This window comes from Hippichthys cyanospilos, chromosome 10 (genome assembly GCF_059441005.1).
Source record: "Hippichthys cyanospilos isolate Australia breed blue-spotted pipefish chromosome 10, RoL_Hcya_1.0, whole genome shotgun sequence".
Lineage (NCBI taxonomy): Eukaryota > Metazoa > Chordata > Actinopteri > Syngnathiformes > Syngnathidae > Hippichthys > Hippichthys cyanospilos.
This window is the reverse complement of record NC_142378.1, coordinates 3,633,224-3,647,027: the sequence shown is the minus strand read 5'-3', so window position 1 is coordinate 3,647,027 and position 13,804 is coordinate 3,633,224. Positions and strand designations below refer to the sequence as shown.

The 13,804-nt window shown below is 39.7% G+C and overlaps 1 protein-coding gene across 2 annotated transcripts in view; it reads left to right on the top strand.

Annotated features, from left to right (window-relative positions):
- Positions 1-13,804, top strand: part of rgl1 (ral guanine nucleotide dissociation stimulator-like 1) — a 39,299-nt gene that overhangs the window by 13,694 nt on the left and 11,801 nt on the right. Inside the window, exons 1-2 of one of the 2 annotated variants that reach the window (XM_088426356.1) lie at positions 4,209-4,441; positions 10,556-10,666. In XM_088426356.1, the coding sequence (XP_088282482.1) occupies positions 4,397-4,441; positions 10,556-10,666 (156 nt within the window). In that variant the 5' untranslated portion in view covers positions 4,209-4,396. Of the gene's footprint in view, positions 1-4,208; positions 4,442-10,555; positions 10,667-13,804 lie in introns of those variants that run through there. The other variant, XM_088426355.1, reaches the window with a different exon arrangement.

Genomic DNA, 13,804 nt, shown 5'->3' with positions numbered 1-13,804 from the left:
AACGGCGATCTTGTTTCCCGCTAAAAGGCAGAATAGGACTCGTCGGTGCGGGGGCGGATTTATGCAGTCATTTTTCTCTGAACGCCCGACACGAGATTACATCACGCCCTGTGAAGTGAGCCCGTGTGGATCTTCTCAGGTTCTGACTGTACCGTGAACTCGACCCCGAGTGCAGATAATGTCCCCTTTCAAGTTAATCTCCTACACTTTCGCTGATATACGACGAGCGTCTTATCTGACATGTAAACAGAACCGGGCTGCCCAAAAGTCAACTGTCGCCCCCTTTGTACCTCACCATTTTATCACCCCGGCCTTCTTTCTGCTGCTTTTATGACTTTGTTGGAGAGGGTCTGGACAAGCAGTCAGGTATGAGACAGAAATGGAAAATGTACTCACACTTTTTGCTTTGGTAACGGTATAGATACTTGTGTTAAAAAAAAAGTAAAAATTCGCTTAATGCTAACACATACACATAAAAAACACCATAGACTGGCTCACAAATAGCATCTGTTTTGCAGTCTTCCGGGTGTCAATGTTCATACGGTCAAACTTTGCCATCAAATAAATTCTACTAACAAGAATTTAGGAATGTACACATGGTGCCGTTTTGAGTTTTGACCAGTGGTGGGGTCTCAAGGCCAGCAAGGCCTTCTCTGCTGGCCTAACATCACCTGACATCATTGATGTCATGTTATATACATGCATATATAACTATTCTTCATATTCTGTTCTCCATGTCATATCATTTGGTTATGCTCCTCCCAGCGTTGTAGTAAGCGTTTTTATCGAATCACAATACAGATAACTTGTGTCACCAGGCTGTATGAAATCTGCCCGAGGCCTTCAGAATTCACAGTGCGGGCGTCTGTGCACTGTACCTTTAAGTGAATGGGCATATATACTTAATAGACAATTGCGATAGCTAATCAGATCACGATTTGGCGACAGTAAGGCCAGCTAGAAGGGCTTACATTCAACGTGACGTGATTAGATGGATGGATGTTTAGAGGGACAGCTGTTTTGAGGAGCAAACATTAATTTTTTCATTTTTAATATGTTTTCGTAATTTTGTTTCGCTCATATTCAATCATAAGAAAACATCCACGCCAAACAGCTCTCTAAATTACCCCAAGTGCTCTTTTTTCATGGCAAAACAATAAATAAAAAATGCACGTCCCTTTTTTCAAATGTTGATAGTGAAAGAACAAGGTCAGAAAAATTCATACGCAAAGTAACTGACACCTGAAAAATCTAGTTAAGCACACTAACAAAGTATTTGTTAATTTTCACCACTGGTATGAGGATAGCAGAGTCAGGGGGCTTCTAGAGGCAGGAAGCGGGAGATTTCCTGGAATGTTCTTTTTTTTTTCTTTCTCCCCAACATGTGGTGCAATAACATTACCAGTGACGCTCCGCCTCTTTTTTTTTTTTTTTTTCCCCCTTTGGTCTGTACTGTAGCACCATGTTAACATAGAGATGAGCGCTCGTAGGAAGTGGAAAAATAACAGCAGGAACTTGCTGTATCAAAAAACAACCACGTCATCCGTTTCGGGGTTATTTGCTGCGTCATTAGTATTCTGCTAGAAAGTTTGATGCCAAACTTTTTACAACTTTGAAAGTCAAGTGGGAGTTTCATTTCTTGATGTATACTATCCTGTTCTGAAAAGTTTCAAATACTCATTTTTGCTAGTTATATCACTGCAATAGATGATGCCAAAGCACTACTTTTATATCATCCAGGTCTTTGGGCAATCTAAAAGAAGCGCTTCTTCTCACTCCAATGCAGTTCTTTGTCAAGATGGCGCAGGATGTGTAAAATTTTGAGACCTTTTTTTTTTGTTTTTTTGTTTTGTTTTTAGCAGTTTTCAGCATTGAAAATGTAACATTTAGTCGAATATTGATACAATTATTTTTCATGTAATACCTTTAGAAGGATCATTGGCTGGCAAATGCAAAATGACATCACATGCTCAGAGGTCACGTAATGGCCAATCACAGCTCACCGCTTTTCTGGGTTTGGTCGCGTGACATTTACAAGCTGACCTGTGATTGGTTGTCACCTGAGAACATGTGATGTCATTTTCAGGTGACCCAAAAGGCAACAGGTGTTAATTGGGCATAGAAAAACTTTTTAGTTGTCAAATATTCACTTTTTTTTGCTGAAAATCTAAATATGTATCCCAAGGAAATGATGTTTTCGCATCTGTTTTTTAGTAGTTATTTACATGAAGGAAGTTATGTTTCCTTTGCTTGTTTGGTAATGACCCAAACAAGGAAGTTCTGGCTTTATTTACATTTTTATGCTGGACCGTGAGCCATCTTGTGGCATCTCAGGATAGCGATACCGGGCCACGGACCGCTGGTTGGGGACCCCTGCTTTACAAGGTTTACTTGCCACAACAACCTGACGCCCCCCATTAAAAAAAAATACTAACGTCACGATGAAAAACGTTCACCGCGTCTGCTCCCCATCAGAAGCCGCCACATTTGTCCGACGCCTGGTTTTCTCACCGCGATGACATCACTCCCTCCGAGAGGTTATTTGAGGTCATAACCTTCCCACTGACCCTACCGGCTTCCCAGCACTAGGCAGACGCAATCGGGGGCGGCTCGGCATGGGAACTGGAGCCGGGCCAGATGCGAATCCCTCAACTCACCTTATTACATGAAGACCTTGTGAGTTTGTGGAGGACGGCTTGGTGACTTGCGATGACATCGGGTGTTCCAGAAGATACAAAAAAAATGATGACGCGTTTATTTTATGCCTCCCTAACCGGAGTAAGCCTTGGCGGAATTTTGTGCTCTACTGAGAGTCATTCCAGTTGATTTTTTTCTTCATGGTATCACTTGACTGGATAGCCGCTTGTGATTTCTTACAATACAACTGTTGTCCATAATGAGGCTTGATTCATATCTTCCCGTTTATTCACTTTAGTGGGTCGTTTTTGAGTTTTCGGACATTGACAGTGGAAGCAGTGTGGGCCGTTCTCACACACTCAAGCCATTCTCCTCTTGGAGCTTTGACAATGGACAGCGCCAATGACGCCATGCGCCGCCTTCCTTGTATTGTCCCGTGTTAGGGAGGCCCTGAGGCAGCAGCTGCTTCACTCACAAGACAAATTAGCATTTGCATACATCTGACGCGAAACATTTATCATCGTTCAAGTCACAATGATGCTTTTAAAAGAGAAAAATATGATTAAAATTACACTGTTGTAGAGTAATGGTAAAAAGTTATTTTCCGTACTATGAGGTGCATTGGATTATAAGGCACACCTTCAATGAACGGCCTATTTCAAAACTGTTTACACACATAAGTTGCACCGCATTATAAGGCGCATAGAACAGAAGCTACAGTAGTGGATGGGGTTGTCTTATGCATCTACTAGATGGAGTGGAATGGAATCAGATGAGTTGGTCCAACTTTTCAATCAGAAATTAAGTATAAAGAGGATTTGTGGAAAGTACTATCAGAAAATGTTGGAAAAAATACCTCTTGATCACATAAAACGACTGTTTAAAACAATGCCTAGACCAATCAAGAGCTTAAAACACTTATGACTGAGATAAATACAAAATTTGAATTTTTCATCACATTGCAATCAAAAACTTGTCTGGATATATTTGATAAAATCGTGATTTCTATAACTAAAACTCACTCATAAATTGGACAAAATACTGCACAAGGATTGAACTGTATTAAATTTACATTGCATCTCCAATCTAAGATTGCCATTAAAAGCAACAAAAATGATCAGAAGTGAGACTTTATATTCCCATCACTAATATTTACCGTAAATCTGCCTCCTCACGCATGTAAATAAACTAATCCGAACGTTTCAGAGATTTCCTGTCGAATGATAATGATATCACAAGCTCGCGACTCACGTGACAACCAATCACCGTCCCGTTGCACACCACATGCTCACACAGAAACCAGGTGAGCTCTGATTGGTTGACAACTCAGCTTTGAAGCGTTTGATGTCATTTTTGAAGTAATAATTGTACATCAACAATAATTTAGTTAATAAATAAAGTATAGACATAACATTAACCTTTTTAAATGAAGAAAATAGCTAAATACGTTTCGTATCCCCTAACGGAAATAAAAAAAAAAACGGTCGGTCGTTTTTTTATATATTTTACGGTAACGGCGGCAGAAGGAGGAGTTAAAAGCTGCTTGTTGTGAGAGCGAAGAAGGAGGCGGAGGAGGAGGCGGCTCATTCAACAGAAGAGGCTCACTGGAGAGTAACGGAACATTTGGACTTTTCCCGTTCGGACGCCAGCAAGTGCGGTGTCCGCTCTGCAAAAGGATAAACAAACAAGTGCAAAAGCTGCCATCCTTGTCTCCTTCCTCGTAAGGAAATTTGCTGGGCTCTGATGCTGTCCCCGGACCATGAGAGAAGGACTCGCCATGAAGTTCGCCTGGAAGAGTAAAATGGTAAAAAAAAAAATCTATTTGCATTTTAGCAGAAGAGGTTGCTTGGGGGGGGGGGGGGGGGGGGGGTTCAAGGGTGGTTTGGGGGAGAACGGCGTGGAAGTCGTAAGCTTGAGAAAGTAGGGGATCAAAGGGGGGAAGGGGGGACTTTCCTGTGATTGATTCACATGCAAGACGTTCGCTTGACTTTTCTTTTTCTTTCCTGGTGATGTCAACAGTGGATGTGAAAACCTTTTTGTGGGACACACGTAGGGCTTTTTTTATTTTTTTATTATTATTTTTTTTTAGAAAATAATGCTTCACCCCTTGTCAACTTTTGCGTCACTAGTAACACCGACTTGTGCGGTACGTTAAATACCGTTCGATACGATTCGAAGATTCGGTTCGATGTTTTAAGACTTAGTTTGATAGAATATGATGCTATGAGTTTGTTGTTGTTTCTTTAAAAGCAATACCTGCATAAAAAGACCGTTTCATACATTTCTTTCTCTCGTTATAGTGAAAAGATCAGTAGTGAAAATTTGAGCTACACCTCTTACTTACAAGTTGTCCTGCTAGTGTTAAAAGGTTGTCATACACAAGTGCAAGGTATGGAAAGCTGCTTAAACATCTATTTGATATCCAGCTTAAGAGCTAAGTACTTACATACGTACTCCATCCTCTCTGGTATGAGTTTCAGTGCACCGCATTAGTCGTTTTTTGCACTACTGGTGCCATTTTTGCAACGACCCTCAAGAATTTACTTTGCCGAACTATCAGGCCCGATCGTTATCCATGTTTTATGCACTAATGGCTTCTTAATCAAGAATATTGAATGCTCAGCTTTCCGTAATGCAGTTTGATCACTATTTTTGGTACAGCTAGGACAACTGCAAGTTACTACTGAGCCAAAACTGCGCACTAGATGACAACTGCATCCTACTAGTGGAAACATTATAAAATTCTACGAATATATATTCAGTGCTTCACATGCTAGCAGGTTAAACTTGGCATTAGTTTGTGGTTAAAAACATAGTAGGCCTTTAGCTGAATATCAAGGCTAAGGAAAAAAAACTCAAATGGTTTTCCGTTCTCCCCCTCCTCCTTCTACTGCATCTTTTTGTGACAGTGCAGATAACAACCAGGCCTCTGTTTATATCCCCACAGGCTCTTTTGATAAAACATGGGCTCTGAGTACTATTAAGTTTGATTAGTATTCTAGAAATACTTGAATTTGGCTTCTATGCAAGCCTCACAGACCTTTAAAGATTTTGGGATCAAAGACACATGCGCACACACACACACACACACACACACACACACACACACACACGGTGTGTTTGTGCAGCCAGCCTGGGCCGGGCCAGGCCCGACCAGGCCCGACCTCCCGTCTATTGTTTTGGGAGTATGCAGACTGTGTGACTCATGGGCTGGACGCGGAGACGTGTTGCTGACCCGCGAGCTTGGGGAATTGCCCATCCAAGCGTCCAATCGACCCTTCAACCCCAAAACATTTTTTTTCTTTCCAAAGAAAATCGTTCCATTTAAATTGGCAATCTAAAATTGGAAGAAGAAAACGAAATTTTCACTTTTATAACGCGATACGATGACAGGTTGATTCAATATTAGATCTTCAGTTAAAAAATATTGGATTAATTAAAGATCACCGGACTGCGTTTTAAGTTAAAATTCAATTTAATGCTTTTTAAGCGACCTTGAAATGTAATACAGAGTAAAGAAAAATAGATTGTATCCTTTGAACCATTTGTAAATGTTCTATGTTCTTTTAAGCCCTTTTTTTTTTTTACAGTATATGTTTCTGGACTCTCATGTCTTGGATGTATTTTTGACATTTGTGCTCTGCCTTTTTGACCTTTGCCTCAATGCAGTTTTAATATGGTTAAAAAAAAATACAGACTTTTATTTTTGTTATGAAAATACATCTTTGCATGAAACCAGTTGGTGGTTATTAAAACGGCATGGAAGCACTGCATATTGTGCTGAAAAGCATCAAAGACATCAGTGAATCAACTTTGATTTTAATTTCATGACATTATGATAGACTACAAAAAAAAAACTTGAGCTATTTAAACATTATCAGCGAATCGATTAAATAAGAAAATCCCTGCTTTCGCTGTACCAGTCATAGTTTTTATTTTTGCAGAGGATAAAGAATATATGCCTATGAGTATAGTTTTGTGCTCTTTCTGCATATGTTGCTACTGCTGATGTTTGAAAACAAGTTTAAAGGTTTAAGTACTGCAAGATCAATTCTTGTTGTGTGTTTGAATTGAGCTACCTTTTCATCATAAGGAAAAATTGGTTCAATATAGTGATCGGTTATTACAGATATATCTGGTGATACAAGCCTTATTCTTAGGTATTGAGTAGTCACCCGGGATGCCGATACCAGACACCGATACTCAAAGTCATGCACCGCATAAGGTGCACTGTCATCTTTTGAGAAAATTGAAGGCTTTTCGGCGTGTCTTATAGTGCAGAAACTACGGTAATTATTAACAGTAGCAAGCGCTATGCTATGTTTATACACTTTATCGAACCATTGTACTTCTGTATTTTGCCTTTTTATTTTTGATTCCCAATTCAAAAGGGAAAGAATCAATGACGATTCACGCCGCTGCCTCTTGACCTTTGCCCCGCCCCCTTTTGACTTGAAAGACACACAAGCGCGTGATCCCGACCTCAGCCGCAAGCGCGTGTGAGGACTTGGCCGTCAAGTTGCATGCGTGGTCTTCGGTTCTGGCCCGGCTTCTGTTTTCGTCTCCTCGTGTTGATGTGTCAGCAGAATTCAGTGCTAGCTTTCAACTCTCTTCCACTCTCCTTTTTTTTTATGCGTATTGTTATCCTTCCACCCCGTCTCCTCTCTAGTTTGTTTATGGTGCAGTAACGACCCCCTTTCACACTTGCGTGCAAAGTACACGCCTCCTTAAAGAGTGCATAATTTCCTCTAATAATAGTTTCACGTGTGAATATATTGATTAGTCACGACTCGACACCCTGTGCCTTTTACGCAGAACACAGTGACGCAGGATATTGCAGCGACAACGACACTGCATTCCGCAATCAGATAATTAGATGCACGTTTTTAAAAAAAACACTATTGTCTTGATCCCCTTTTTGCTTTTGTTGCACGAGTGATAACACCTACTTGTGCGTGAATCTTTTGTTTGAAGTTGGCAGTGATGTTCCAAAACAGCAACGGTGCAAAATGCTGCTCCTGACAGGTCAGTGTGAAATTGGCCATTAACATGATGCTTAGAACACCCTCAGGGTACGATGTACTCTAATGTACCCCACAAGGCAAATTAGTGGCAACTCCGCGTGTGCCTTAGTTGGTTTCCAAGTCAAGGGAAATGGTGCCTTGAGGATACCGCCTCAGTTACAAGCCAGTGTAATGAGAAACCAAAGCAATTGTAAAAACAGATAAAGCCTCAAAGGAAGTATTTTTAAAAGCCCCAAATTGAACCCACAAATGCTAATATTGAGGAATAAGAAACATACAGCAAAAGCAGCCTGTAGCAGTGGTCTGCACCTCCCCATAATGTACCTCCTTTGAAATATATTCCTCAGTCAAGAACCTCCTAACCAGCGCAAGAATTTTTGTAAGCCCAAAAAAGAAAAGTTAAAGCAGAGTGCTGTGCCATCTGTCTTTGATTTAATAAAGTTTGGAAACTGCATTTGTAGAGGTATACGCCCGGCGTATTTTATTCAGCAACTTTAAAATGGAATCGAATACCTTGATTGTCATTGTATGGCAGGTATACAACGAAGATGATAGTCTAGTCAGTGTAACGTAATGTTATTATTTTTGCCCCATCTGGTGGAAAATTGCATTACTGTTGACAGTCCACATCCTTAACAAAATAAAAGCATACCCAGTTGCTCTACAATGCAATTTAACAAAGTTACTTCATGTTCCAATTTGCTCTTAATTTGAAAAGAAACATATACTGTTCCTGTTATGGCATTAAGAAGAATTAAATTACAGTAGATTAGTAGAAACCCTAATAAAACCCTCACGTACCCCTTACATTCCTTCACGTGCCCCCATTAAAAACCACTGGCCTGTCTTCAGTTTATTTCACAATCACATACCACCCCAAAACACTATTACCGTATGTCAAACTTGTGGCACATTCGCCATAATTTCCGTGAACAACCCAGGCTAAATTTAGCTTCACTTACTTTGTATCACTTCAATGTCCTTGACACTACTATAGACACGAGTTCAAAGTATTTGTAAAAAACAAAACAAAAAAACAAATAAAACATGTGGAGACAGACGTGGAGAAAGAAACAAGTGACCAATCGGGGCTCCTAAATCGGCGCGTGTCGATTTCCAATGGGGTGATCCCAGTAAAAGTCTGGTGCGGAGTTTGTCGCATCGGGGCTCATTTGGGAGTCTGCGCACATTCCCGCTGTGTCCTCGTCAACCTTTCGGAGCTCCCTGAAGGTTGCGCAGCTCAGGCTTCACCTCCATCCAGACAGGGACGCAGTAAAATAGATGGATGGGGAACCAAAAGGGAGGGAAGGGGACAGAGGGAGGGAGGGGGGGGGAGGCAGGCCCGGCATGCTGCAGTGTTGGGGGTTGGGAAGTTCTTGATCCGGGACTTGTGTCCTTCTTAATGCACACTTACTTCATTGTGGCCGTCGTAGTTTCGTTTGTGTTCATGTTGTAGATTGTGAAAATTATAATCATGATTATTTTTATTACTGAACGGGCTCGTGATTCTTTCAAACAATTTTTCCACAACTTCATAACCCAGTATTTGTCCAATTACTGTCAATTACTGTTTGCAAGGTAAGGAATCCCACAATTTTCTTTAAAAAGCTGATTAACATTCACGATAATGTTTCCGTGAATAATTGGAGGAGGTTAAAAATCCCGGAGTTATTCACTCATTCTTTTCTTCCTAATTCCTGAATGTGAAACAATTTCATTGAAGAATCAACATTGAAGCCACTACCAAATTAATCCATTCTTTTTGTTATTTGTTTACAAACCTGAAATTGTCCAGACGCTCAGAATTTCAGTCTCTCAATTCAGATTCTTTTGAAAGAAAACTGATTATCATTGTTTTTAATCGAAATCGGACTTTTGCAAACATCTGCTTTTTTTTATATAAAATGATAGAAATATTGCACGTTTTTTCAAATGCTATTCATGAATTGTCCATCAATTATTTAAAAAAAAAATGCACTACACAGAAAATTTCAATCCCAATTTTAGTAAAATTTCTCATGTGTATGTTGTAAAAATCTCTATATAACAAGAAATGGCCGAATACCAATACCAAGTATCGTTACTGTGCCGATACCTATTTTAAGTAATCGATACTCACGACAGCAGCCAATACTAGTATCAGCAGTTCTCTTGGAGCAGTAGGTCTTTATTTAAAATGCAATGTCATTGCTGTTATTTTGTGCATCAAAAGTACTCATTTTATTGGTACTTGGTGTCGGTAAATGTGAATGCTCAAGCGATACATATTCACGCAAGTATCAGTCTGGAAAAAAGTGAATATTTCTGCGCTTAGCCATTGTCTGGAAGGTCACCCCAGCTTCACTTGGGAATGACGATAGACTAAGGCCAAACAATCCTTCTTGGGATAAGCACCAAACAGATATTTGTCATTCCAATGGGTGCATTATTCACTGATAAACGAAGAAAAATGACACGCACCCCCGCCTAAAAAAAATGTCAGTGATGCTATGGTAATCTGAATGTCTAACTGTCTTCATTAGGATCGTTGTTGTGATAGATAATGGATCTCCTGCATATGGCTGAGGACATTTCTTAAGCTTTTGTCGTCTGCTTTACAAAGCGTCTTTTTTATCATCTTTGTTAGTATGAAAAATGATACAGTGAATGTGAATTTTCCAGTGGTAATCGTGCTACATAACAATGTTTTTCTTTCTTGGCCTCTGTCAACTCTGCACAAATTTATGTGGAACTGGGTCAAGTACTTTTGTTTTTTTTTTGGGGTTAGCTATTGAAACTGTTAGCAATTTTTTTTTGCAGAGGTCAACTGGGTTCTTGCATCATCCCAAGCTACACAATTTGATCAGAACCAAAATCTAATGTTCATTTTTTTTTTTTTTTCTCCCCGGTTGCAGAGCTCCGTGCAGGACTGGGGGGAGGAAGTGGAGGAAGGAGCCATCTACAATGTGACGCTAAAGAGGGTTCAGATTCAACAGGCGGCCAACAAGGGCGCCAGATGGCTGGGGGTAAGTCTGTCAATACTCGCAATACATATCTGCAGTAAAAATTAAACTAGTAAGTTGTAATGCCTTTTTTCTTGTCATTTTACATTCATTTGAATGAACTGTCAATCGCAAGTGGACCTTTTCCTTCCAAGAGATTTTTCAGTGGGACCTCGTGTTACGAAATTAATCCGTTCCGCGGTTGGGCTCGTAAAAATAGCTAATGTGTTTCGAACCCTAGATAAAAACATCAAAATTGTACATACATATTAAAAAATGCTACCAAAATGGTATAGTAAGTGCTACATATATATAATATACATGTATACAATCAGAAAGCATCACAAATAAAAAATATAGAAAGGAACCGGCGTGAGGAGACGCCGACCAATAGCAGACCAGCATTGCAGTGACGCGTGGCATGGAGGCAGGAGGGCAATTGAACAGAAAATAAGTGCAATTACCTAAAAACGCCTGCAGATGGAGACGAAACAACACAAACACAGCCAAGCCCCTAGGGTCGTGACAGTTGTTTTTGTCACAAAGCCGGAAAAATACCGTTAAGAGGGGACGAAAATACTCAGTGTTCCACGTCGCAACATGAAAAAAAAACCATAAGCCAGGGATGCTGTAACACGGGGGTCCACTGTATTTCAAAGTGGGATGAATCAATGCACTTACATCGATGATCCTTTCATGATTATAGCTATGTATACAGCACAATATAATCTGTGTATTCTTTATATAATCTTTAGGTATGTTCAGAGGTTAAGAAGTGCAGTCTAAGTCATTATTTCAGGAAACGAAAAGTTTAAGCGATTAAACCCTCAGATTGCTTGTATTAGTGTTGTAATCTCTTTTAGAACTGACTGATTTAACTTTACGTCATACTTGTTTGGTACAATTTTGTGAGGTTGTCATAATGAGTCAAAGTCTTCCGTCAGTCACTCGTCCGTTTATTTCGCCTTTTTCACCAGTAAAACTGTTTAGATAACAACCAATCACGGCTCATTAAGCGGCAAATGTTTTAAGGTTAATAATTATTCTTGAGTAATCATTTTTACATGAATAATTATTGAAAAATAATATCAAAATATAATATCAAAAAAGTGTACTTACTATATACAGTAGTTGAAGTAACTAAGGGTTTTATCTTGAACATTTTTGTTATGTTTTCATCAGATTAGACGAAATCATTTGTTTTCACTCGCAGAGAGTAGATGTCAAAAGTCCCCAGAAAAATAATGCGAACGCCACAAGTTTTCTGGTTTTCGAGAAATCACTCCTGCATTGCATTTTTCCCTCTCTCGGTATGCCAAGTCATTCCAATTTCCAAGTGAAATGTCATGCGCGGGGGCACGGAGATATCCGCTTTCTTGAACCCCTCTCCATTGTTTCCCAAGCGTCGGGTGGCGCTCTGGCGCCGCTCGCCATTGTGCCGTTATAACATCGGAGTTATAAATCTCCCGACTGTGGACTTCACCTCTAGCGGCGGTTTGCACTGACGCGCTAGCTCTCTTTTAGCCAAAGCATGTGATTTCCTGACTTTCACAGCTTGGCAAGCAACCCCCCCCACAATCAATCCCACCCGCGCTCTTTCTTTGCAACAGCAGTTTGATGAAATGCTGCTCTGGCATTAAAAGGCATTAAAGGCTTTTCCTTGAGTTGCGTATCGCTGTTGTTTACGCGCCGTTTTTTCACGCTATTTTCCGTAAACCGACGTGAGCTACCTATGTGGGGGATTTGGCACACGTCAATTGAGGCATGAACACTAAGAAAAATGTCTGTTGTTACGTGAGGACGTTGGATTCTGTGTTCCTTAGAAGGATTTTTTTTTTTTTTTTTTCACTTAAAGGGAGAAATTTGGCCGCGAGAAGCCGCAATGAGATGCCAGCTGAATGGCTGCCAACATGTGAAAGCGTGTTGACTTGAAGTGGAGTTATGTAGCACCCTCCCAATCAATTCATCAAGGAATCAATCACCCCTGGGGTCGAAATTCTTTATTCCATTCAGACCTTTGGAACAATCCGCGGTGGGATTGAACAATCGATCAAAGCCCAAATTGTCTGATTTTGTTTGGGGTCATCAATAACAAACACCTCTCTGGACCAACATAGGATAATACACATGTATTTGTTTTGGTTTTAAAAAAATTGGAATATTACCTTGAAAAAAAATGGTAAATATTTGTTTTTAATGGTTCTGTACTACTTCAGGCTCCCTCGTTGAAGTTTACTACCAAAATAAACCAAATTAGGAGAATTTAGATGCTTTTCCATAGCTTAATGCTCATAAATAATGCAAAACACCATACATGTGCTAACTGACAGCCTTGATGGTTATTTGAACACAAATGGTGCCTCAACACATGTAGCCAGACAATGATATTTGTAGAAACTTTGTCCTTTATCATGTGGGAATACAAACCAACACTACTATAGATTACTGAAACGTTTTGTGACATTTTAGGGCAGTGGGGTCAAATTAGGTTAAATTGGGGGGTATGTGTACCCATAGAGGTACATGAAGGCAATTCTGACAACAAGATTTTGACGGTTAATGCTTTTTCATGCAGTGACTCAAACCAAGTCATTTGCTCTTGCTTGAAAAGAAACATTTTCTTTTCAAATGAAGAGCAAATGACTTGGAACATGAAGCAACCTAGTTCTAAATTCGTGACTACTTTGCAAAAAGTTGTACGCCTTTATTTTGTTACATTTTGTACGAATTAGCATTTTTACGCAATTTTTCCGATAGGGGAGCCAGGAATAAAAGTTTATTATTTTACATGATTCATTTTCTGGATTTGCTGAATAAAACATGCCAAGAGATAACTAAAAATGTAGTTCTAATATTTAATAAATCAAACCCGCATGGCATAGCACTATTTTTTGTGGGTTTTTTTTTTCCCTATCGAAAAATATTTGGCTGGAAAAAAAATAATTGTATTAGGGTGTTTACTAAAACTAGTTAAATTTACAATGTCTTTCTGACATCACAGGTATCTTAAATATTTCTTCTTGACTTTTGTCCATTTTTTTTTTTAATCACACGAGCTTTTCACTATTACCGCAAGCCGGGGAAGAGTTTAAACGCCTATTTTCGGATCTGCGGCTTTGCGCTTGCAAAGTGATGTCATGCGCTGTTGATTTTTGCACGACG